This window comes from Bos mutus, chromosome 19 (assembly GCF_027580195.1).
Source record: "Bos mutus isolate GX-2022 chromosome 19, NWIPB_WYAK_1.1, whole genome shotgun sequence".
NCBI lineage: Eukaryota > Metazoa > Chordata > Mammalia > Artiodactyla > Bovidae > Bos > Bos mutus.
The window spans coordinates 14,607,857-14,631,341 of NC_091635.1; the positions used below are offsets into that span (position 1 = coordinate 14,607,857).

Below are 23,485 nucleotides of genomic sequence, written 5' to 3' on the forward strand. Positions count from 1 at the left end.
GGAAAGGGTGTGGGGAGAAGAGGGATATGGGTCCTCAGGGGAGGGAATAACTCATTCTCACAATTACTGAAGGGGAGGGAAAGAGCCTCCCCTCTCTCCCCCCCAGGAGTGCAACCCAACCCTCAAACTTTATTCCACAAAGACCTGGTATTTTTTTCCTTTTTGTATTAAAAATAACAGACACGATATCAAAAACACAAATGCCATCGGTAGAGGGTACAGCTGAGAACACCTGGGTCCCACCTGAGGGGCAGCACCAGGGACTCCATGGTCCACCAACCTCCCCCACCCTGGAGCAGCTAGGGGTTTGGACTGCAGGGTCCTCCTTGGGCCTCACACCCTCCTCCTGCCCTCATCTGGGGAGGAGGTGGGGGAGAGGGCTGACTCCCCCAATAAATAAATGCAGCCCCAATCCCCAGGGACAGGGACTCCGGCTCAGCTGGGACTTGGAGAGACCACTTCAGCAGCTTGTCAGCAATCTTGTCCAGGAAAAGGAACGACTCCTCACTGGGGATGTGATGGGAGTCTTCTCTGGGCTGGGCCGGGCTGAAGAATGCCACCCTCTGTTCCCAAAGAGGCCAGAGGCAGCCCCTGGGTCCTGGGCTGGTGACGGGGGCCCCACTCCCCTAAAGCAGGAGAAGCTGGGGCAGTTCTCTTATTGGTTGGTCCAGCCACATCTGAGTTCTGAGAGTTGGGGCATGAGAGAAGGAAGCTTCTCATGCACACCTGGAGGTGGCCCAAAATGGAGTCTAGCTGGTGCCATTTTCTGTGGCAGGTAAGGCTGGACTGGGTGAGCTCCCACCTTGCTCCTCCTCTTCCATGGCCAGGTCCTGAGAGCTCGAGACCCTGGCCCCAGCTTGGGCCTGGGCCTCATCGCTGCCCTCACCCTCACCACCACCGCCACCACCCTCGCCTCCGCCCTCCTCCATGGGCTCCAGCCCCAGTCCATCCACTTCCGAGAAGAGAGGGTCATCAGGATGGCCAGGCTCTTGGGTGCTGCTACCGCAGTCCACACAGGCCTTGGAGGAAGAAAGGGTATGGGTGAGTCAGGCAGATTCTCAGTACTGACCTGCCAACCCAGCTCCCCTTGCCCCCAAGCCCCAGAGGACTTTCCAAACTGTATGTCTAGGAAATACTAATTCAGGCGGATGCACATAGGGTCAACAATATTGGAAAATGCATCGCATCCTGTCTCCGGACCCCACTCCGGGACAGCCACAATGTACATTAGTACAGGACTGGCCCAGAAAAGGTCCACAAAATTCACATGGTTTAACACTAAATAACCCAGCAGCAAGCTCAGTGGAATTAACATCCTTCAGAATTAATGATCCAAGGAACAGTGAAGGGATCAGCCCTTAGCCTCTGTCCTTTCAACTTGAGCTCAATTCCTTCTTCACCCTCCTGGCCCAGACTTCTCCTCTCACCATCACATCAAGGGCCCGAGGCAGTTGACCTTTCCGGACCCAGGAGTGCACAGCACCCAGTTCCCTCCGCTGGTCCTCCGAGAACCGAGGCTGCTGCTTCTGCATGGCCCGGAGCCGTTCCCGGTCCTGCTTCAGCACAGAGGCCATGTCCCTGCTCCAGGAAGAGGTTCAGGAAGCAGAGAATGGGAGCTGGGGCCAGGGCCCACGAGGAGGCTGGCACTTTTCTTCTATCGCAGCCCCCCACTCCGTGCCTCATGCTTCTCCCCAGAAACGTGTTCTGAGAGTTCAGGCCTTCCCAAGACCAAGAAAGCTGCTCTCATCCTGACTATTGCTGGGGCTCCAAGGGGCAGGAGACAGAACAGGAATGCCCCAGGGCAGAGCCAGGCCCAGAAAGAAAAACCCAAGTTAGCTAGGGAGTGAGGGGGGCAGCCTCCCCACTCCTCTGAAGGGGAGGCAAGGAGTGCTCCCAGAGTCCTCACCTGGAGGGCACCTGATAAGTCATCATGACACGCTGGTCAGCATTGGCCATGAGCAGCCAGATGGGATCCTGGAGCACATACTTAATGACCTGGTCCCCAGGCTCAGCCCTGGCCTGGGCAGCCCCAGCCTCAGCCTCTGAAGAATCGATGCTGCCAAAGTACTTGCTCGTGTGGCTGCTCTGACTGCTGCCTGTAGAGTGAGAGGCAGGTAGCCAAAAGTCAGGCCAGTGGGTGCTCCACCAGGCCTCACTCAAGGTTGCAGGTCCAGCCCACTGGCCTTAGAAAGCAGGGCGTGGACCCAAGCCACTCAGCCAAGGTGCAGCCTGGCTTCCCAACTCCCCAGACACTGACCTACCCTGGAAAGTATTTGGGGGGGGGGGTGGGCACTCACGCGTGATGCTGGCGGAAGTGCTGCCCCCCTCATGGGAGCCTGAACCAGAGCCCAAGCCGGAGGCCAAGGAGCCTGAGGCAGCAGAGCCCGTGCCTGATCGAGAGTCCTCTTGTAGCAGCAACTCCAGCAGGTCACTGGAGCCCGAGAGAGCATCCTGGTTGGAGGACTCAGTTACCTCTGCCTGGGGGAGGGGAGGCGAGGGGGACAGGGAGGGATTAAGGAATCAACACCTAGGCTTCCCTTCTACTGCTGCCACTGGATGGGGGCACACCCAGCCCAAGTGGTCTCTTCCCACTCCATGACAATGGGCTCAGGCTGAGTGAGAGGAGAACTGGCGAAGAGGAGGGACGTGACGCTGGACCCCTTCCAAGTGGCAGACGCACTCTCAGAAGTTTATGGGGATGTCCTCGCCACCTGTCAGACAGACAGGACTGTCCCCACTTTACAGATGAGGCAGCTGATTTCTGCCTTGTTCAGAAACTCAGCTGGGGTCTCCCACCCCATGACTCCATCCTTTGGGGACAACCAGGAGGGCAGAAAGAAGCGTGAGGGGGAGGACCAGGTGGTGGGTTGGGGGAGAGAGCCATGTGGGGGCCTTAAGAGGATGGGGGCGGGGGGAACCGGGTCAGAGCTCACCAGTCTGGCCTCTGGTTCTGCCGTCTCCTCGCTGGGAGGGGGGTGCCCAGCACTGCTCCCAGAGCCCGCTGCCGCTGCACCCCCCTCACCTCGAGGGGCCTCCTCAAGCTGCAGCAGGTTTAGCTGGAGTGGGGAGCTGCATCTTGAGTTGAAGAGCGGAGAGTCGGGGCGGTGGGGAGGGCTCGGGGGCAGGGACGGAGACGGGGAGCGGGAGGCAGGGGTAGGAGGCCCCTCAGCAGGCATCTGGGGTGCCCCATAGGGGTAGGTGGATGGGGTAGGGAACAGATAGTTAGGGAGCACCAAGGCCACCATGGGGGTCACCAGGGGGGCAGGGAAAGCTGCAGGAGGCACAGACGTGGGAGCAGGAGGGAGAGGCTGAGGGCCACCTCTCGGGGGGAACACGGGGAGCGGGTATGGCTGGACCACAGCTGGGAAGGGAGGAGTGGCTGGTGGCGGGGGCCAGGGGGCAGAGGGTGGCACAGGCGAGGGCTGGGAGATGTATCCGGGGGCTTCGGCCCGAGTTGTCTGGTGGTGACGTGAGCGCTTGGCTTTGGATCGGCAGTGGTGGCGGCGGCCGGGGATGGCAAGGCTGTGGTGGCAGCCTGAAGGGAGAAACGAGGGTTAGCAAGGCCCTCAGCCTGGGGGTTAGGCCCCTGCAGCCCCCACTGCCCTGCCACTCTGACCAGGGAGAAGGTAGGTAAAGGACCTCTGGCTCCCCGGCCCACACATAACAGAGGGGACCCGGGAAGACGGGGAGCCTTCAGGGAAGAATCACAGCGACAGGGGAGGATTTATGGACAAAGGAGCCAGGGAAAGGAGAGGTTACATGAAGGGTTGTGCTGGGGGTGTGCAGAAGACAGAGGCATGCTGGCAGACAGGAGGCGGCAGGGTAGGCCCATGGATGAGTGAGCAGGTGGCTCTGACCCCTCTGCCAAACTCCAGCAGGCACTGCCAGCCTGGGTGATCCTCCTGCCAGTTGGGCCGTGCTCTGCCTAGCTCACAACGGAGCGAAGAGGTGGGCAGGAAAGCCCAGTCCTGAGTCCTACGTCTGCCTTCAGGGAGCCTCCCGCAGGCACCTGGAGGGCAGCAAGCTGCCCCAAAACGCTGATCCTCTGCCCCCTGAAGTTGCCCCAGTCCTCCCAGCCAGTCTACATAGACCTCCCAATCAGCAGAGTCCTGAGTGGGCACACTTCCTGCCCCTACACTGGGCCTGGAGCGGCTTACCTGAAGCAGAGCGCCTCGGCCTGCCTCTGAGTACAGCTCCCCAGGCTGCCCTTCTTGGGCAGCAGCCCAGACCCTCGCCCTAGTGGGGAGGGGCTGGCGAGGGGCCTGTCCCTGGGCAGGGCCCTGGTGGTGGAGGCGGCAACACCCTGGGTCCCTGGAGCAGAAGCCTCTCCCTCAAGAACTCCCTCCCCTGACATTCTGGTCCTCGACCGGGCCGCGGGCAGGCTCAGGGGCATCCCAGGTGGCTACCTCGCTCGCCAGGGGCCGAGGGGGCTGTGGAGGAGCTGTCCAGTCCACGCAGCCTGCTGAAGTCACGGAAGCGGCTGAGGAAGGCCTGCTCCTCCTTCTGTGTGTGCAGGGACAGCACGGCCTTGGTCAGGCCCACTGGGCGGTAGGCGTCTGGGGCTGGGTCAGGGGCTACCGTAGGACTAGGGGCTGGGCTGGGAGCTGGACCGGGAGGCAGGCTGGGCAGGTCCTCCATCATGATGATGTCTGAGGATGAGATGAGGGAACGGTCAGGAGCACCTCACAATTAGCACACCTGCACCAACCCCTCCACGTCCAACAGCTTAGCCAAACGCCCGGCCTCCACCCTGTGGCCAAGCCTAGGCCTCCCCTGAAAATCCTGGCCACCTCCCCCAAAGGACCGGTTCTGGGCAGCTCCATGCAAAGGTGTCTCAGGGTAATAAGAAAGGACACTCGGTCCCCTCCAGGGGCCTTACCCAAGGATGACACCCCCATGACCCTCTTCGGAAGGGAAGCCCACCCCGACTCTTTCCTCACGCATTTTCCAGGTCAATGCCCAAAGACCCTTCAAGGGTTTTACAACAGCGTTGCCTTCAGCCCCTCTGTGGGGAGCACCTTAGGTTGAACCCTGCACCCCAAACTTTGTGTGTGAATTGACAGTAAGAACACAGGAAGCAAAGTGGGGGACAGACAAGGTGGCGAAGGCTGGCGGGCGAGCACAGAGTGAGAAACGCTAAGATGGAGGCTCCTTCTCTCCATTTGGGGCCAGAGGGCAGGAAAAGGCAAGGAAGGAGGGAGCTCTGGCTGAGGGACCAGATGGAGCCCTGGTTCTGCGCCCCATCAGCCACACCCATACCCGACTCCGGGGGCTTCTTGTCTCCCACATGGACGATGGTGGAGCTGAAGCTACACTGACTGGTGATGGACACCACGCTCTCCGCCTTATTGGCCAGGGCGAGCGGGCTCAGGGCTCCTCCTCCCACCACCGGCTCCTTCAGAGGGGTGGCCCCCTCCCCAGGCAGCACTGCTGATGGATCTGTGCAGAGAGATGGTGCCAGTTACCACCCTGCCCCCCGGGTGGCTGGGAAAGGAAACCCCGGTGCAGAGGAGATGGATGGCACAGGGGAGGCTGGCAGGGGGACAGGACAGAGTGAGGTGGGGGCCCCAAAGACATGTAGAGGCACAGGGCCAGAGGACAGGGCTGCAGGAGCAGGGCAGGCCCGAGTCTTCACCTTTCTTGGCGCCCACAGAGACTGGGCCTGCCCGCTGCTTGTCGTCGTCGGAGGCCGAAGAGGCAGTGCAGGAAGAGGAGGACGCACATTTGCGCTTTGCGGTGCTGGGGAGGTTGCAGCTCTCCAGGTACCTGAGGAGGCACCAGAGGACATGAGGGCAGGTCTGGGTGGGGCAGGGCCGCGGCCCCAGGCAGAGAAGGTGCCCAGATGGCCTGACCTGAGGATGCTGTCCAGGCAGTTGATCTGCTGGTAGGAGCAACTGGAGGCTTCTTTCCGCTCAGCGTCCTCAGCGGCCAAGGCCACTGGGGCCTGGATTGGAGCCGGGGCCACCTCCAGGTCTGGGGATTGGCAGGGAAGGGTCTTGGCCTTGAATGTGCCAGTAGCTGGATCAAGAAGAGAGAAACTCTTCTGGGTTGGGCTGAAGGTCCAGGGACCCCCCAGGCCTCACTCCCCACCCACACCCTCGCCAACTCACCAGGGACACGGGGCCGGGGCAGAGGCCGGGCCCGGGACTCAATAAAAAGCTGCTGCCCCTGATGCTTCACCAGGTGCACATCCTTACAGATCTGCTGGAAGGTCACCTGTGGAACAGGGTGGGGAGTGGGCAGCACTGGGGGGCCTGGCCAGCCTCGGGAGCCCAGAGCGTAGTACAAGAGAAAGGCCCCAGTGGGAAGATTATGACGCGAGCAGAACAAGAAAGGAAAGGAGGTGGACGACGCTCCCCTGGGCTTGGCAGGGCTGACTCTTGAGGACAAGGGGACAGGACAGAGGACTCAAGGGCCACTCACCGGGGCAGGAGGCCCAGGTCCCTCGGCATCACCCCCATTGCTGTCACTGGAGGAGCCAGGGCTGAGGAGAGGGCCAGAGGAAGGCACAGGGCCTACTCCACAGAGGCCCGTGGGGCTGGGGCTGTGCACAGGCTGAGGCAGGGAGAGTGACTATGGGTTAGGTGGTCTGAGGCCCACTCTGCCCCCTTCCTTATCTCCCAAGCCCCCTCCCATCAACCCTTACCTGTAACAGCAGCCGGTGGATCTGCTCTGAGAGCTCTTGGATGTCAGAGTCCAGGGACAGAGCAGGGCTGGGGACCGGGGGAGTGAATACATCTTCATTCAGGGGCGCCCTGTGGGGTGCGGGAGGGGAGTTGAGCCCTGGCCCCTCCACGCTGGCCCGCCTTCCAGGGCATGATCCACTTACGTGCCCACTTACGTGCGTACTTTGTGGCGGCCCAACACAAAGGCCACCTTGCGGCTCCAGGGGTGCACGAAACCAGCCCAGCTGGTGTCCATGGTGACGTACTCCCCATTACGGGCACAGAAGCGAATAGGGGAGTGGTCAAAGGGCTGGCCGGCCAGCTGCAGGACTGAAGGCCATGGGAAACAAGGTGCAGGTCAGTGGGAGGGAGGGCTGAGTGAGGTGGAATCCCCCCAACCCCGAGAGACACAATCACAGGAGCAGCCCCAAGGAAGCCCTGGAGACAGCTGGAAGTGCGATCAGGAAGAGAGAAACTCACTCTTCTTGTGAATGGCCAGCATGAGGGGTCGGTCCTCCGGATGCAGGAAGAGGAGCACTGGGGCCCCCAGGAGGTCCTGGGGGAGGTAGCCTAGCAGTGGGGCAGCCCTGAGAGGAGAGGGGGCATCAGAGGGGCCAGAGCCTCGGCCCTGGCCACCTCCTTTCCCCCCAGATCCTGACCTCACCTCTCATCCACATCCTGGAAGAGGCAGCTGGGCGTGTGTCGTGTGGTGAAGATCCTCTTGTCAGGCGGGATCCGGGGAGCTGAGGCACAGGGGGCGAGGCCATTGGATCTCAGGCAGAATGCTCCCGCTCCCGGGCCCTCCATGTGCTGCCTCAGGCCTAGGCTGGCAGGCAGATGGTTCCCTCCACAGCTCTCCCCCGAGCCCCCTGGCCTCCAGAGACGGTCTGGACTATCTCTGTGCCCCACGCCAATAACGAAACTGAAAACCAAGGCACTTTTCTTTGCCTTCTCCTAGCTTGGAGCTCTTACCCAGCTCGACCTCTAAAGGGGTGTTCAAACCCTCATTCTGTTTCAAAGTTGTCTCCCAGACTCCTGTTCTGCTTCACCCCCAGCCTAGAGGAGGCACCCTTCCTCCTACCCCAACCAGGTCAGGCCTGGAGCTGCCCACCTTCATAACCAGAGTGAATGCGCTCTGCGATGAGCAGGCAGCATGGCTGGGCAGGGGCCCCGTCGGAGACCCGGATCTTGGTCACATATGGGGTTAGGCGGAATGGCTGGTACCGAGGCCCCGGATCCCGGTCAGGACCCCCTCTAGCAAGGAAGAGAAAGGGGCATTAGAGATGATCAGTGAAGAGCCACCCACCCTCCAGCTTAAGGTCATGGCTGACCTAGCAAAGAAGGGTGGGGGGATGGGAGGTGGAAGGGGTCTGCTCCCACGTCCCCCACCAACCTGATACGACAGAAGACAGACTTCTCCTGGGTGAAGTCCTTGAGGCCTGAACCTGAGACAGACCAGGAGGGCAGTGAGTACGGCTCCACATCCCCTCCCTGGGCTGAGAAAATCCCAGCGAGGAAAAGCCTGGGTCCCCTGGCCCCTCACAGCAGTTGCTTCCGACAACTGCTCATCTTCCCCTGAGCACTTAGGGACCTCACCTGCAGAGGTCCCTGGGCCCCAGGTGGGCAGGCGGGATGGGGTGGTGGAACCGTAGAAGACACCCACGTCCTGGGGAGCCAAAAGCTCAGAGAAGCGGGCACCCCGGAACACGTCCCGCTTGCAGCGCAGCAGGACACCCGCCTGCTCGGAAATGTAGACGATGCGGCCTGTCAGGAAGGAGACAGCCACGGAGAAGGTGTCCTAGGCGAGAGAGTAAGGATGAGCACAGGTTCGAGAGCTGTGGGAACGGGGCTGGAGGCATGTCGGGTGTGGGGTGGCGGGGGGGTGCGCACTGACCTGGTTGCGGAGTGTGTACTCAGATGTGACGTGCTCCAGCTCCTCCAGAGTATAGGTGGACATGTCCATGGCACACGGTTCGCCCTCCTCCAGGCTCCATTGCTGGTAGAACTCCTGGTTGGCTGCAGGGGTGGGTAGTGGTTTAGTCACTCAGTCATGTCCGACTCTTTGCAACCCCATGGACTGCAGCCCACCAGGCTCCTCTGTCCATGGGACTTCCCAGGCAAGAATACTGGAGTGGGTTGCCATTCCCTACTCCAGGGGATCCTCCCAACCCAGGGATGGAACCCAGGTGTCCTGCATTGCAAGCAGATACTTTAACGATTAAGCTAGAAGGGAATCCCTATGGGGTGCGGGCAGCAGCGCATTTACCGAGGAGACAGCTCCCCACGGTCACCCAGAACCTGACCATTATCCTCCCAGGAGCAGCACTCACCTTGCACCTGCTTGACGCAGGCCAGCGCGTACTGCAGTGTGGCCAGAGTCCCGGAGCGGCCCTTGCCCCTGCGCTCCGGGGGCAGCCGAAGCTTGAGCTCTCGCAGTGCCGTCATGAGTTCTTTCTGAGTCCTTGCCCGAGCTGACTGTTCACTGCTGCAGGGCCCACAAGGAGGGAGGGGGTTACAGGCATTAGCCCCAGAGCCTGGCCTTCAGTCCCCTTGCCCCCGTCCTCCCCGTCTCCCCCCACAAACCTGCAGCCACTGGTAGAAGGGTTGTCTGGCTCAGAGCTGGCACTCAGGAGGCTATAGGCAATAGAACTGCTGGGTGGGGATGGGCTCTGAGAGTTCGTGCTGCAGGAGAAGCAACAGGCACACGATGAGCAGGCCAGCAGCTGGGGCCTGTCTCCCTGCTCAGATGGCTCCAGAGACCACTCCCAGAACCTGCTACACCCATCCAGACACACCTCTTGCTGCTCTCAGTGGTCTCCAGCAGGGCTGAGTCCTTGCCATTGCCGGAGGAGGAGCTGTGCGAACTCCGCTGAGATGCACCCCTGGACTCGGGTCCATTGGACTCATTGCCGCTAGAGCCATTGCTGTTGGCATCCGTGTCATCAGCCAAGCTGGGGCCAGGACAAGGTCGGTGCTCTGGAGGCCCAGGGGATGGACCCCCTCCAGGACAAAAGGGTTCCCCTGGCCTGGGGTCCCCTCCCCCTTCAGCCCCTTCTAGGGGGCCGCTCCTGCTCATGTCTGGGCCATGGGGAGGGCAGGAGAACGGGGAAGGTGGAGAGGCCACCACAGACGCTCAAGGGGCCCAGAAGGCCTGGCTAGAGGAGGGAGGTGGGAGACCCAAGCCTCAGAGGCCTCAAAAGTTTGACCACAGTCAGCACCTGAAGAGACCAAGGAGAAAAACCTGGGTTGTAACTTCACAACACCTGTCGGCTTCACTCGGACCCTCCCTTGCAGGCTCCCATAATCCTGGGACCCAGGCTTCCAACAGGCAGCCTGGGCAAGTTCTGTTCCTGTCCCCTTAGCCGGGGCTGCAGGTGGGTTTTCCCCCAACATCCCCTGTCAGTATGGCCTGGGTTAGATAGAACCTGAGCGGTCGACTAGGACTACAGCTGTGAGCCACAGCCTGGATACCTCCCATCCCCAAATTCCCATCAGTGCCCCCCCTCGGCCTGGGACATCAAGACCTCAGAGCAGGGGTTGAGCCTGCCGCCTCCTATATTTAGGCCTCCGGGCTAATTTTACCCGGGGGCGGCGCCACCTCCGCCGCACATGCGCGCGGACGTGCGCGGCCCCACCACGCGCTTCCGCCGCCGTCGCGGTCGCCAGGGAAACCGACGTCAGCGGCTGAGCTCAGCGGTTGCTGGAGGGCCCACAAGAGGGCGGCAGGGGCGACCCCTCCCCCCTTTCTCGGCGGAAACAGGGGGAATGCCACCCTCCCATACTGGCAGATGCAACCAGGGGTCGCCCACCTCTAATACATCCCAGGTTCCCGGAGGCCTTGGTGGCTATAGGAAGAGGGGCGGCCATCGGAGTTTCAGAGGCTGGCCTTGCTCCCCAGGGCAAAATATAATCACCGCCGCCCTCGGCGTAAAAGCCTCGGCCGGGCACTCGCCAGGATCCCAGTTATGCTGGTCAAGATAACACAGCCTTCCCTTCTCCGGCCCCTGCACCCTCTCCCGACCCACAGGACCGAAGCCGGCACCTGCCATTGTCAGGAACCCAAGAATCCTCTCTCCTCACTCCCCTACTTTTCTGTACACTCAACCACCCCACCCCCCTCAACATACACACCCATCCGAGGCAGACATACTCAGCTCTGACCAAGGGACACACAATAGCCAGCAGGTAGTTAGTTCTTCCCTTCTCCAACCACACCCCCAACCCCAGAGCATTTTCTGAGCTGCAGGAGAAAAGGGAAGGCTGTGGCCAACAGCAGGAACTAGCACCGGGAACGGGATGTTCCAGCTTGAACCGGGCTGACATCACGGCCGGCGCGAGGCCAGGGATTGGAGGAGGGAGCGCAGGGAGAGCGTAAAGCCCGAAGAGGTCCCGGTGCTGGGGTAAAACCGGGGACCCCCGAGTGACAAAGGCAGTAGGGGAATGCCTGGGGAGGGGAGGGTGTGAGGCCGGGATGGCTGGGAGCCGGGAGAAAGCTTGAAGTAAGGTAGGCAAGCAGTAGTGCGGACGCTCAGTACACGGTTCGAGGAATACCTATGTCCCCGGGGACAGAGAGGGGGTGGACAACCGCAAGCAAGGCGGATTACTGGTGTGCCGTCTGAGCGCCCGGGCCAAATGCGGTCCATCAGGCTGCAAGTGGCGGCAATCCGCCAGTCTTCAAGGCCGAAGACTGGCCACTGTGGTGGCCGCGGAGATGCTTACCTGGCTGCGCGAGCGCCCTCCGGCCGCCTGCCTGCCGCCGTTGCAACCCGCAGCGGAGTGGAAGCTCAGCGGGGCCAGGAGGCGGGTTGCATAACGCCAGGCACTGCCCCTCATTGGCCTCCTGCCGGTGGAGCCGCAGGCCCCGCCCCCAATTGGCTGGGGATCTCTTCCCGGCGCCTGATTGGCTACTGGCCCCCACTGAGGTCAGGGCTGTGTCACACACACGGGCGCACGTGGATCTGGGTGCTGGCACTGGACTGAAGGGCCCCAGACACCACAACCCAGCCAATGGGCGCAGTACGCCTTGCACAGTAAATAATGGAAGGGAGGGGAGGGGAGGTAAGCTGCCCCTATTCGGGGAAAATACTTGGGCCACAATAGGTATTTAAGAGGGGTCTACTCCCTGAACTGACCTGTCCTGCACAACAGGACACCCTGGCCTCGCCAGAGGGTGGGCAGAAAGAATGCAGACCTTAGGAGGTGGGCCAAGCTGGATGAGATGACTGGTCCTTGGGAGGAGAGGGACAGACAGAAACCCAGCTTGGCTGTTCCTAGATTCCCCTCCCCAGCCTTGTCGTCATCATAAAGCCATATCCAATCCCTTCCTCTGACACTTCAAATCCTGTGGACAGCTAGGAGGAGGGCAATTTGAGGAGGGAGTGGAGTGGGATGATGGATGCCAAACAATGGAAGCGGCAGATAGAACCCAACAGAGGCTGTGAAGGGAAACAATGGCAGGTGCTTCCATGCCACTCTGAGCAACCTACGTGGTGACTAGTGCTTTTCTCCTGAGGATGCAGCCACCCACAGTTAGGGCTGGCCCCTAAGTGAGGGCCAGGAAGCCAGGGCTACAGGGCAACAAAGGGGGTGGCTGAGAGAAGAGACCTTATACACAGAAAATGTGGGGTGGCAAGGCCTTCAAGTCCCCACCACTAGGAGAAGACAAAGCCAAGCACCTCATCATCTATCTCCTTAACTGTATTTCCCAGCCCCTAGAAGAGAACCTAATACACAGTAGGGTGATAATAAACATGGTGACTTTGTTGTAAATATAGCTAGGGGAGGAGGAGGGACGTCAGCAATAGAGAAGGGGCTGGAAATTATAATTTATTTTTAAGAGGCAAGGAGCAGAACCCTGAATCCTAATTTGGGGGAATAAAGTGCCAGTTTGAGCCGCAAAGAGCTGCAGTTACACAGACCCCCTCCAATCAAGACTGAGCTGAAGTTCCTGTAGGGCTCCCTAGAAACGTGGGTGGCAAGTGAAGAGGTTGATGCTGACGTAATCAGCTGTGGGTGCACACCCCTCATTGTCACGTGGCCTAAGCTGTCCTTAACAGTGGTGTTCCCCATGGGGGGGGGGGGCGGCGGTGGCAGAGCAAGGGTCTGTGGAAAAGCTAGACGCAGGAAGGTTACAGAATAACCCAGAAAAAAACAAAGCAAGAAGTCACAGGAAATAGAGAATTCCGGAACGTGAATTCTCAGTATTCTCTCCTTGAAAATGGCCCCCCAACTCATATACTGTGGTCCAGTCCCTTGTCTCCTTTTCAGACACCTCTCTCGAAACCGCTTTTCCTCTTCTCCGGCACTCCTCAGGGCTCTAGAGTGATCTGCCCCGACACAGGCGGTCCTTGCTGTCCACCTCCACCTCCATATTTTTCTTTTTCGTAGACAAAAAGGTCGCGCTCCAGCAGCCCCCACCTGCTCTCAAGGCCCTAACCAGAATCCTGCCTCACGGTCCCCACAGTAACCAGGCCCCGCTGCCGTCAATGGAGGAGAGGGGGCGGGAGGCGGCGGTGACGTCAAGGCGGAGGAAGGGGGCGGGGCGGGGCAGCCGGGGAATGTGGGGCAGGGAGGCTGGAGAGGCAGTGGTTTGGGAGACGGCCAGCCCGAGAGGGCGGCGGCCAGTGCACTTGGGAACATCGTGTACTTTGGGCAAGTATCCCAGGACATGCACCCGCCTGGGCGCCTCCCCCAGCCCAACGACAGCCGTCCTGTCCCCAAGCCAGGGATTCCTGGAGAGAGGATTAGGAGGAAGGGGTCCCCCCTCCCTCGCCCCCATGCTTGGCTCTCCGCTCGGGGCTCGCATCCGCCCTCCCCCTGGCTTGCTCCTACAGCTCCTGGCATTGGCTTTCCCCCTCTCCCAGACTGTACACATCTGCTGGCCCGGTCCCAAAGCCAGGGCGGGGAAGTTGGAGGCCCAGGTTCTGCAAGAGACCTTTGCTCTTCCCTGAGGCCCCCTTCGGAGCTTGAATCTCTTGTTACTATGGCAGCAGAAAGAGGGAGGAGGGATAGGGAGAAGAATGGGTCTAGGATGAGGAAATCGAACGGGTAAAGAGCAAGTAGCCCAGGCTGGAGCCTGGATCTTGGGAGAGGAATAAAAGGGAGGAATAAGCAAGCCTGGCACCTCAAGACCAGAAGAACCAGGAAGAGGGAAATGGGGAGGACGTCACCACAACTTGCAAAAAACAAACAAACAAAAAAACACCTTAAGAATGTGAGAATAGTTCCCAACCACAGCATTCACATAAATCTTACACTCTGTCACAGTTATTTTGTCACTCCATAGCCATTTTTTTAACCTAAAAAAAAAAATTAAGACACGACCCAGACATTGCACTGAGCACTTTCCATACGTTATCTTCTTTAATCTTCAGAACAATCCTGTGAGATGGGCATCACTATCCCCATTCCACAAGGACCAACTAAGCCTCAGAAATTACTAAACTTGCCTAAATTGCTTCATAATATGTTCTCAGGCTCTTAATAAATGGATTTAAATCTGAGCTGTGATAATGGTTTGTAATTCTGGCCTCTTACCCTTCAGGAACCTATTGAGGTGTTACCAGCTCTGGGAACCTGGACCTCTCAAATACCCAGCCAATTCTAAGTTTGGTGCCTGAAACACAGACTCCATCCACTCTCTCTTCTCCCTTAGGACATTCAGTTGGCACTCTCCACACACTTCAAATCATCACAGTCCCAGTTTTCACATGCTCACAAAGTCCTTGAGAACACCCTAGCAGCCACCGGCCCCCCTGATTTCGTAGGAACCCCACTTCCTCAGTCTTCCACCTTACAGCAGGTCACTTAACCACAGGCCTGGCTGCTTGTACAGACAGATACACCCTGTAGATGCCTCCTCACTCCAAGAACTCAGGAAGACATTATGTACAGCCAATCTGCACAAGCCCATTCTCCCTCTCAGGATCTGACAGTTGCTACCTCACGTTTACTCCCAAGAATGGCTCTGAAGCCCAACCCCTTCCTTTTACACGAAAGAAAGACACCTAGAGTCGAGATTTGATTAGCTCAGGGTCACACACATCACCCCACCTGCAGCAACCGTTTGGTACCCTCCCACCTGCCCTACCAGGGCCTCTCTCCAGCCTCAGAACCCCTGCCTATTTCAAGTGCTTAAGGTGCCTACCCAAACAGCAGTCACGCCCTGGAACGCCCCCCACCGGCTCTCAGGGGTCCTGTACCATAACTCCCTGGGAGCAGGGTTCTCAGCTCCCTCAGTTCGCCAACTTCCAAGACCCTCCCTGAGGCAATCAGGGGTCCAGGGACCTTAGGGCGTTGAGGGATGTGATGTAAGGGACTCCCGCTCCCATCTCTCTAGAGTTGAGTTCGCAGTCCCTATTCCCCCACAACCATCAGAGCTCACACCGCGGTGATCACGCCATTTGGAAGATCCCCGGAGAATCTCACGGACAGAGGAGCCTAGTGGGCTGTAGTCCAGTGGGTCGCAGAGTCGGACCCTACTGAAGTTACTTAGCACGCACGTTTCACTACACTGCACTAACACCCCTCCTTACAGAACACATCACCGTGGAAAAATCCATACCGACGGCCGCTCCTCACCCGCCACGCCGGAGCACTCACCGCTCGGCGCGCACACCATCCAATTTCTTCCCAACTAGGATCAAGGGTACTTCACTTCTCCAGGCCCACCCGCCGACCAGGACGCCACGCCCCTGGAGCTTATTGGCCTAAGAGCGCCGACCCATGCCCCGCGCCGCGTGCGGCCACCCAGGCTCCGCACTGCCACCATTGGTGCCGCCCGCCTCCGTCATCTTCTCATTGGTCAGTTTGCCAACCAGCAGTGACAGATCCACGTGCGGGAGGGGCCGCCCTAGCACGTTAATTGGAAGTCTGATCGAAAGCCACGCCTCCACCCACCTCCGAAGTCCTTATTGGCTGTGGCAGCATTGCCTACCCACCCTCCCCGACCTGCCTAGGATTGGTGACGCAAACGCCAGTCCAGCCCTTCAGATTTTCTCATAGGCTGAGGTGTCTAGGAGCTGTAGAGGACACGTGCGGGCGATCTCACGCGGCAACTTGTTTACCTAGAAGGTGGGGTTTTCCTTGACGACACTCTTCCTTAAGACTGTCGAGTCTGCGCATGCGCAGATGTAACCGGTCGTGGCTTTCGTAGGGGCACTTTGTGAGCCGTCAGGCGCGTGACAAGAGCGCCCCCGCGCTGGGACTTCGGACCTGGATTTCTGAAGTTCCTTGAAGCTGAAAGGTGGGAGCGTTAGGGTGAAGCCGTCTTCAGGTCTCAGTACCCTGTCATAATGATGACGATAGCCACCTTCCAGGTTATTTTTTGTAGGCCAGGAGGTGCACTGCTTACAAACTCGGGAGAAGGCAGCTGACTTAACTTCCTGCTGCCTCATAAATGAGAGAGAGAGGTTACATAATCGGTCCGGATTAACACACTAGTTTCTAATGGGGTCAAGATTTGGTACCTTCGTATCAGGTCCCTGATAAAGTGGGTCCTAAGGCCTGCAATAATCCTACACCTGTAAATTACTCAGTAGATGAAGCGCGAACCTGAGCAGTCTCAAAAATAGTAAGCCCTCGACAAGTGAACATTATGATGACTGTATACCTAATTGTAAGAATCATCTGGCTCCTTTACAACTGCTGAATCGATCTCTGGGGAAGGAGCTTGAAAATCTATTTTTAAAAAGCGTTCCTGGTAGTTCTTCGGAGCCCAGAAGTCTGGGAAACACTAAGTTTCCTGTGCTGTTGAATCCTCATGCTGCAGCCCAGAAAAGTGGGCCCTCCAGAATTTACCCAGCACTCTCCACGTACTATTAAAGTGCCTGTGGGCAGGGATGCTAGGGTGCCACATCATGTGTTACGGAGCTGGAAGTTAAGGAGTTCAGTATAGTGTACAAGGTAACCAGTCCCACAACAGAGCACAGGAGTAGCAGGCCATCTAGTCAGCTCCACACCACACTTGGCTGGGTCTCCCTGAGAGGTTTTGTTCAGTAAGTATTTATGAACTCCTTCTGGATGCTGGCACTGTGCTAGTCAGAATGAGGGAGAGAAATTTCATGGCTGCCCATCTACTTCAGGCCTAGGAATAAATGACCACGGAAGAGACTGAAAGCATCTGAGAGTTAATTAAGGAGTAGAAAGGGATCCAGTAAACAGTGGAGTATGCCCTCAGGGAAGGGAGAGCAGGGAAAGCTGGGAAGCCATGCTTCCAGGTTTCCAGTGTCAGGGTTTACCATGCTGACACTGGGATCATGAACATTTTCTATTACCAACTCCTTGTGCCCCCTCGTGGCTACTTTGAGAATCATACTTTGCCTTTGCCCTGCCCTGCCCAAGGTCAGGCCCCTTGGCAAAGCTGTCTCTTCCAGATGTATCCTCTCAACGTTCCGGTTGTACCTGCAGATCCAATATGCTTCCCACTGGTTAAGAAAAGATCTTAGAACATCACCTGGTTACTCATTACACATTTATTGTACATTTTCACAATCTGGATGCGCCACAGAATTGGGGGCATGGGGTGAGGGAAGGGGGGCAGGGGATACTGGGATAATATGGGGGGGTCTAGAACACAGCACCCCCACCCCCAGCATCTCTCCCTACCCTTTCACACCACAGCTTAGATCTTCCTGCTCCCCCTCCACACAAAAACCTCAAGTGTGGGGAGAAGAAAGAGTTTGGGGGTCCCCTCCAGTGGCAGGTTAAGGGAATTCACCCTCAGACCCCTAAAATTGTGCCATTTAAAAAGACATTAGACCGTTCCTTTATCACTTCACCTAAGAGGGAGACAGCTCTCTCTGGGCTTGACCGCCCTGGAGAGGGGCAAGAATCCCCATCTTCCAGCAAGTCCCATATGCATATTGGCAGTGACTAGTACCCCCGCCCTAAATTCAAGGGGGCAGTCAGAGGAGCTGGGCAGTGATGGGGTAACACCCCCCATATGAGGAAGGGTTTTCAATCCACCCCCCAGCAGGGGTGGGACCAGAGATTTCAGGCAGGATTTGGGGGGATGATGCCCTGCCCCATCCTCCCCAAGGCAGTGATGACCCCCTCACACACTGTAGCCACCTCTCCCAAAACAGATCGGATTGTGGCCAACCCCCAACTCTCCTGATGGGAGGAGGAGGAGGCAGATCAGGCAGACAGGAGGGAGGGAGACCTCGTGGGAATGTCAACCGAGCACCCCACATGAAAACTGGGGAGCAGGAATGTGGGGAGAGACTCCAAGTGGCAGAATTATTGGTCCATCATAACACACTGAACTCCAATACACTTACACACCAGCTGGGGGGAGGGAAAGGAGGGACAAGAGGTTTGGAAAATTGGGATGGGGATGCAAACTGGACTAGAGGGGCTGGAGGGGGTGATTCTGGGGGCCAGAACAGCCTGGCTCCCCAAAAGCCCAGGCTCCCCACCACCTGCAAGTAATGTCATGCAAATGAAAGTGTGATACAAGGACCAACAGGGACTAAATCCTCAGTAAAAAAGAAACACAGGTTGAAAGACTGAACAGAAAAGTGATGAGGGAAAGGAAACCAAAAGGGATGTCAGTAGGCAAATGGATGCTAATTAACATGCTGGAAGCTCCCAGAAGACCATGGGATTCTTAGGACCAAGAGGGACCAGTCTCAGAGCCTCCCAATGATGCAAAGAAAATGCACCTAGGGAAGCCTGGACGGTTGCTTTTTGTCTTTTTTGTATGGGGGGTGGGGGGGTGGAGGTATGGGGAAGGCCAGGGTGGGAGGAAGGATCAGCTAAATCCAAGGGAAGGAGAGAAAGAGGGACTATTGCATAGCAGATGCAAATGAAGGGGACTTGGGGTTGGTCAGGAAGAGAGGGAAAGGGAAGGAGGGAAAGAGGAAAAGGAGGTGATGGGAACCTCAGGAAGGGGTGTTAAGGACAACTGGAAAAAATCTTCTAGTAATAAAACTACAAACAGACCAAATATATATAATATTATATATGTATAAATAACAGCTGGCTATTTACAAGGGGGCACACACACGACACACACACACACGGATCCGGGGGAGGTGGGGCTGGAAGATATGGCTGAGAGGTGGAGGAGCGGCTGGGGGTTGGGGGGAGAGGCCCTTCTCTGGGCAGGGCAGGCTCCTCAGGGGTTTAAGAGCTGAAGTAAACTGTGGAGAGGGAAAGAGAAGGAAGAAGACGGAGAATGGAGGAAGAGAAAGAGAGAAAGCAGTGTGTCAGCCCAGCCCTGCTCCCACCTTCCCCACCTCCCAGCTAGGTGACATCCCTTCCCCTCTTGGCCTCTGGTTCTTCATCTGTAAAGCAAGGAGGCTATACAGATCGGTTCCAAGGTCTCCTCAACTCCATGGTATGGCCTTGGGGCCACAGACCCCTAATCCTCTGAGAGCACAGCTCTCAAACAATGGGGTGGTTTGCTTCCCAGCTGTTTCTCAAGCCCCTCGGTCTCTGCTGCTCTCCCACTCCCCAATTCCAGGTTCCCAGTCTATTATGCTCTTAGGCCTAACAGGGCCTCAAGGGAGCCTTGGGGATCCACCAGCTTTCCTGTTTTTGAAAATCTTAACAGAAATTGCCCAGAATCAGGCAAAGTGCAAGCTAAAGAACTTCAAGGTTTGGGGCTCTAGATGAATCAGAACTGCTGTTGGCAACCATATATGCTTTTTGCTGAATACTAAAATCTAGGTTAATGACCTTCAAAACCCAGAAACCGCAGGGGAACCCTCTCCATGAAAGGGCCCTAGCCACTCCCACCCTACTCACCGATGATGATAATGAGGATGATGGCGCAAATCACTCCCAGGATGATCATCATCTGGGGATGAGAGGGAGGCTCAGTGAGACAGACCAGGATACTCCATTCACCCCCCTCCTCCCTATCCTCCCGCCTGCCTCCACCCTTACCTTGAGGTTTTTCCACCAGTATTTGCGCTTGAGCTTGGCTGCACTAGTTTCAAACTGGGAGGCCCCCGCCTGGAGGGCGTCGGCACGGTCGTCCAGCTCCGACAGCTTCTGGTCCCGCTCCAAGACCTTGTCTACGTTCACCCTCATGATGTCCACCACCTGGGTGAAGGCCCACAAGGCAGGGGGGTGTGTGCCAAGGCCCATCTCAAAGGGCACTCCTCCACCCACCATGAGCTCACACAGGGAACAGGCATCCCCATGTGGCCTGGCTAACATGCCAAGGACATATACAGAACATGCCTAGCACACCAGAGAAATGCAAGCAGCACACAGCAGGTGCATGTGGTAGCCAGACCGCTCAGATATCACAGCACCACCCTCTATTTCCCGAGCCTCAAGCAGCCTGCCGTTCACCAGAGCATCCACCCAGGGTGAAAACACCCCAGGTTAGCCAGACCAACATCCCCACGGGCCCTCCCGTACTTGCATGCTGACAAGGACGGACCATGGTATATTTCGTACCCAAACATGAACTGCCATCACCCCCAACCCAAGATGGACCCCCGTACCGGTTTGTCAACCCTCAGGATCCTTCCCACTGTTTCTGACACCATCACCCCTACTCACCTCATCCACCTGGGCCTGGGTCTGCTGCAGTCTCCTGTTACTAGTGAGGTTTGGAGGGGGCGCAGGAGGGCCTCCCTCCCCAGCCGGGGCGGCAGGGGGGGCGGTGGCAGCGGTAGCCGACCTGAGGGGCAGGGGCGGATTAAGAACCAAGGCCTGCAGCCCTTGGCCCCGCAGCCAGGGCTCCGCCCATTCGCCTGTCCCTCCATCCGTCCCTCCATCCGTCCCTCCCTTCCTTCTTGCCGGGAAGAAAGCCACTCGATGCGAGCCCCGGCCTACGTCCGGCCCCGCAGGCGAGCTGCTGCGTGACCTTGAGGAAGGCCCCCTCCCCCTCGGGCCTCAGTTTCCCCGCCTGTCAAATGAGGGCGACCTCACAGACACGGTCCGGGGTGGACCCAGCAGCGATGACAGAGGCGGAGTGGCCAGACGGGGAGTCCGCTCCCTCCCGCGATCGGCCTCCGTGCGGCCAACCCGGGACGCGGGGCTCTCCTGATGCCCGCGCGCAGTCACAGGCGCCGGCCTGGTCTCGGGACGCGGGGCGCGTGGGGGACGCTAGTCGAACCCCGGGCCCTCCCTAGGCCCGGGCCTAAGGGCGGCGGCCAGTGCCGGCCACCTGGTGCAGGCGCGGGCGCCGACTCACATGGCGGGGGCAGCGGACGGAGGACTTGGCAGCGGCAGTGATGGCGGCGGCGGCGGCGGCGGCGGCTCGAGCTGGCTCCGACTGGCGCTGGCTGCCCGGGACGGGAAGATGGCGGCCGCACGTCACCCACATCCGGGCACTGCGGGCGGGGGCGGGGCGCGGCGGGCCACTAGTCGGCCGCCGGGCCGCGGGGGCGGGGCGCCGAGGGCGGGGATCGCGGCCTGCCAGGTGGCGGGTTCGGCGCCGCAGGGCCTCAGTCTCCCTCGCTGCGTGCGAACCCTGAGCCTGGGGGCCGGGCTCCCTACACCCACCACGAGCCCACCGGGTCTGACCCCAGCCCTCCCCGTCGTCCTCGCCGTCCTCCTGCCCCCACCGCCTGGCCCTTAAGGCGCCCTTCAGCCCCAAACACATCTTCCTCCTCGGTGAAAGCCCTCAACCTGTCCGCACCCCACGCAGCCCCAGGTCCCAGCCTGCCCCCACGTCCCAGTGCGGGTTGAGCAGCCTTGAGCATTTGGAAGGGGCAGGGGGGTTGGAAATCAGAAGGGGCAAGTGCAGGTCGGAGGCAATGTGAATAGCTGGGATCCTGGGAGTGGTGGGAATTGATCCTCAACCCTCTGCCTTGCGAGTGGATATCCAAAAGAAGGTCTGGGAACCGTGATAGCAACCCCCTCCTCGCAACTGAGGTTCATACCAGGGTTCCTTGGCAGGCGAGGCCTGACTGAGGTGGGGCAAGCTTGGGAACCCGGGAGGAGGGCACGAGGCTGCCCGGTGGGGCCGCTTCATGTGGTGGCCGCAGACTGGCGGAAACCTAGCTCTGACCCAGAGTTGAGTAGCTATCCTGGCAGCCGGAAGAGGGCTCAACCTCTGATCCCAGGCACCGGGCTAAAAGACAAGACTTAGGCATTTTATTTTGTTTTTTCGGCTTTTCTTTAGCGGGAAGGAGAGTAAGTGGGCAAGGGCAGCACCGGCGGTACCCAGGGACTTGGTACTACTTTACCTAAGGATTAGGCTCATGGGTGTGACATAACAGCTCCTGTCCTACCTCTAGACCCAAAATGTATTAGGTGTGTCTAGTCTATACCTATATTTGTTAAATGGCTAGATGTAAGACATGGTAGGGAATTATCCACAGCCCTTTCCACACCTGGTCTCTGTTTAGGTCCTCTAAACCGGCCCAGCATCTCCCACCTACCCACCGTGCTCTTTCCAGCAGGAGTGGCCCCTCAGGAAGGAGACGACGGGTGTAAATGAGCTGCCTGTCCAGTGGGTTGTGACAAGACAAGCCTCAAGAGTGAAGAATGAGGCCCAGTGGCCCTGTTAGAGAAACCGTGGCGAAGGAATGAGGAGATGCGGAACAGCCGGGTTTATTCCGCACTGGTGCAGGCACAGCGGAGTCGGAGTTGCCTCCAGAGGCTGAGCACCTGGGCTTTGTTCTGGGTATCTTTTATATGGCGCGGGCTTATGGGTTCTAGTGACTTTCCCGCCTAAGCAGTTTGGCTGACACAACAAGCAAGCCCATTCACAGAAGCAGAGGTGGTGAGCAGCAATAAGCAGGCCAGTTTACCAAAGCAGAAGCGGTGAGCAGTGAGCATAGCAATAAATTTAAGCAACTATTTTAGTTTATTTTTTTTCTCTTCATTCCTCCCTCTTGATACTCAGGGTGCATCTGCAGCCTCAGAGAATATCATCATCTGCTCACTGCTGGTATCCTCTTATATGTAGTAACTGAGTGGTTATCTTTCTTTCAACACCTGTCTCTATGAAACTTTTTACAGTGCTGACTAGGAGGGGCATGAGACAAGGAATAAGCACGCATCCAGCGAGCATGACCATGACTACCCCGATAATTGTCTTAATTCCTCCTAGCCAAGAGAACCATCCTCTGAAGAGGCCGTTTATGTCCCATCCCTTCCAGTTCTGAACTGGGACATGGGCAGTCTTTCTGATATTTTTAGCTATGTCTGTTAAGGCCTTTCCGTTTAACTATCTCTTTAACTCCTTCCTTCCTAGCCTGGTTCTGTTTCCTGCCCCCATCTGACATCCCAGAATGAGTCTGTCAAGTCCAGCAGGCCATCTGTCTTGGGATCCATAGCACGTTTGGCCTTTCACACTGCAGGCTTTAATTATTCCCTTCCAGTAATGTTTCCCTTCCCTAGTGTATGGAGAGGCTGAACTATAACATGTGGCTGGTTAGTACGTATAGTAAGTGAATTATTGGACCTGTTTCTCCTCATGGTAGATTCCATACATTCACAACCATCATCCTAACTCTCAGATGAGGAGGGGATTTTACAAATTAACAGAACTATAAGGCAAAAATACGCTGTTTTCATATTTAAGCTGATCACAGTAGGAGGAGACTCCAAAAAATAAGAGCTATGAAGAGGTAGGCAAAGCAGAAGGAAAGTTTCTGAATGATAAGCCACTCAAGGGGAGACACAGAGTAGAGTCCTGTTTCAAATAAGTAGGAGGAATCCCAGTCCAATTAATAACCAGTACATCTGTTGTTCGCCAGTCCTGCCAGTTCCTCAAGCTTCAGCCATAACTTTGACTGACCAGTTTCCAGTGTGGCCAGAACAGGGCTTTGGGGTCATTGTTTCCTTCTTCGCAAGGTCAGGTGCAGGGGTTCCTCTGGATTGAGGGCTGCTTCCCACTTCCCTCGGCT

The 23,485-nt window shown here is 57.9% G+C and overlaps 2 protein-coding genes across 9 annotated transcripts; both read right to left on the reverse strand.

Annotated features, from left to right (window-relative positions):
* Positions 1 to 148: 148 nt before the first annotated feature.
* PER1 (period circadian regulator 1) lies at positions 149 to 15,415 on the reverse strand. 8 transcript variants are annotated; one of them, XM_070389437.1, is made up of 23 exons: positions 15,267 to 15,415; positions 9,461 to 9,883; positions 9,249 to 9,347; positions 8,996 to 9,150; positions 8,560 to 8,681; positions 8,262 to 8,463; positions 8,059 to 8,110; positions 7,777 to 7,919; positions 7,330 to 7,408; positions 7,146 to 7,252; positions 6,842 to 6,995; positions 6,647 to 6,755; positions 6,424 to 6,555; positions 6,111 to 6,216; positions 5,853 to 6,018; positions 5,636 to 5,766; positions 5,260 to 5,439; positions 4,407 to 4,649; positions 2,934 to 3,535; positions 2,298 to 2,478; positions 1,907 to 2,096; positions 1,428 to 1,581; positions 149 to 1,019 (listed from the first exon to the last, which is right to left on the reverse strand). In XM_070389437.1, exons 2-23 carry the CDS (start codon positions 9,739 to 9,741, stop codon positions 750 to 752), a joined length of 3,858 nt encoding a protein of 1,285 aa, XP_070245538.1. In that variant the 5' UTR covers positions 9,742 to 9,883; positions 15,267 to 15,415; the 3' UTR covers positions 149 to 749. The 8 variants fall into 8 exon arrangements, with proteins under 8 accessions (XP_070245538.1, XP_070245540.1, XP_070245537.1 ...); XM_070389439.1 differs by having other exon boundaries at positions 15,229 to 15,343; XM_070389436.1 differs by having other exon boundaries at positions 11,385 to 15,338.
* A 1,707-nt stretch (positions 15,416 to 17,122) lies between these two features.
* VAMP2 (vesicle associated membrane protein 2) lies at positions 17,123 to 20,957 on the reverse strand. The gene is made up of 5 exons (XM_070389444.1): positions 20,821 to 20,957; positions 20,184 to 20,304; positions 19,557 to 19,715; positions 19,416 to 19,467; positions 17,123 to 18,808 (listed from the first exon to the last, which is right to left on the reverse strand). Coding segments are annotated over exons 1-5 (351 nt in total). The 5' UTR covers positions 20,823 to 20,957; the 3' UTR covers positions 17,123 to 18,791.
* Positions 20,958 to 23,485: the final 2,528 nt, after the last annotated feature.

What these genes read in the sequence shown, in the direction of transcription:
- PER1 (XM_070389437.1), bottom strand. Translation starts at nt 9,741, where the DNA reads ATGAGCAGGAGCGGCCCCCTAGAAGGGGCTGAAGGGGGAGGGGACCCC. An exon ending in GCTGGCCATTCACAAGAAGA is followed by an intron (nt 6,996 to 7,145) that starts GTGAGTTTCTCT and finishes CATGGCCTTCAG; the next exon opens with TCCTGCAGCTGGCCGGCCAG. An exon ending in TGCCTGGACAGCATCCTCAG is followed by an intron (nt 5,767 to 5,852) that starts GTCAGGCCATCT and finishes GTGCCTCCTCAG; the next exon opens with GTACCTGGAGAGCTGCAACC.
- VAMP2 (XM_070389444.1), bottom strand. An exon ending in CCCAGGCCCAGGTGGATGAG is followed by an intron (nt 19,716 to 20,183) that starts GTGAGTAGGGGT and finishes GCCTTCACCCAG; the next exon opens with GTGGTGGACATCATGAGGGT. An exon ending in ACTGGTGGAAAAACCTCAAG is followed by an intron (nt 19,468 to 19,556) that starts GTAAGGGTGGAG and finishes TCTCATCCCCAG; the next exon opens with ATGATGATCATCCTGGGAGT.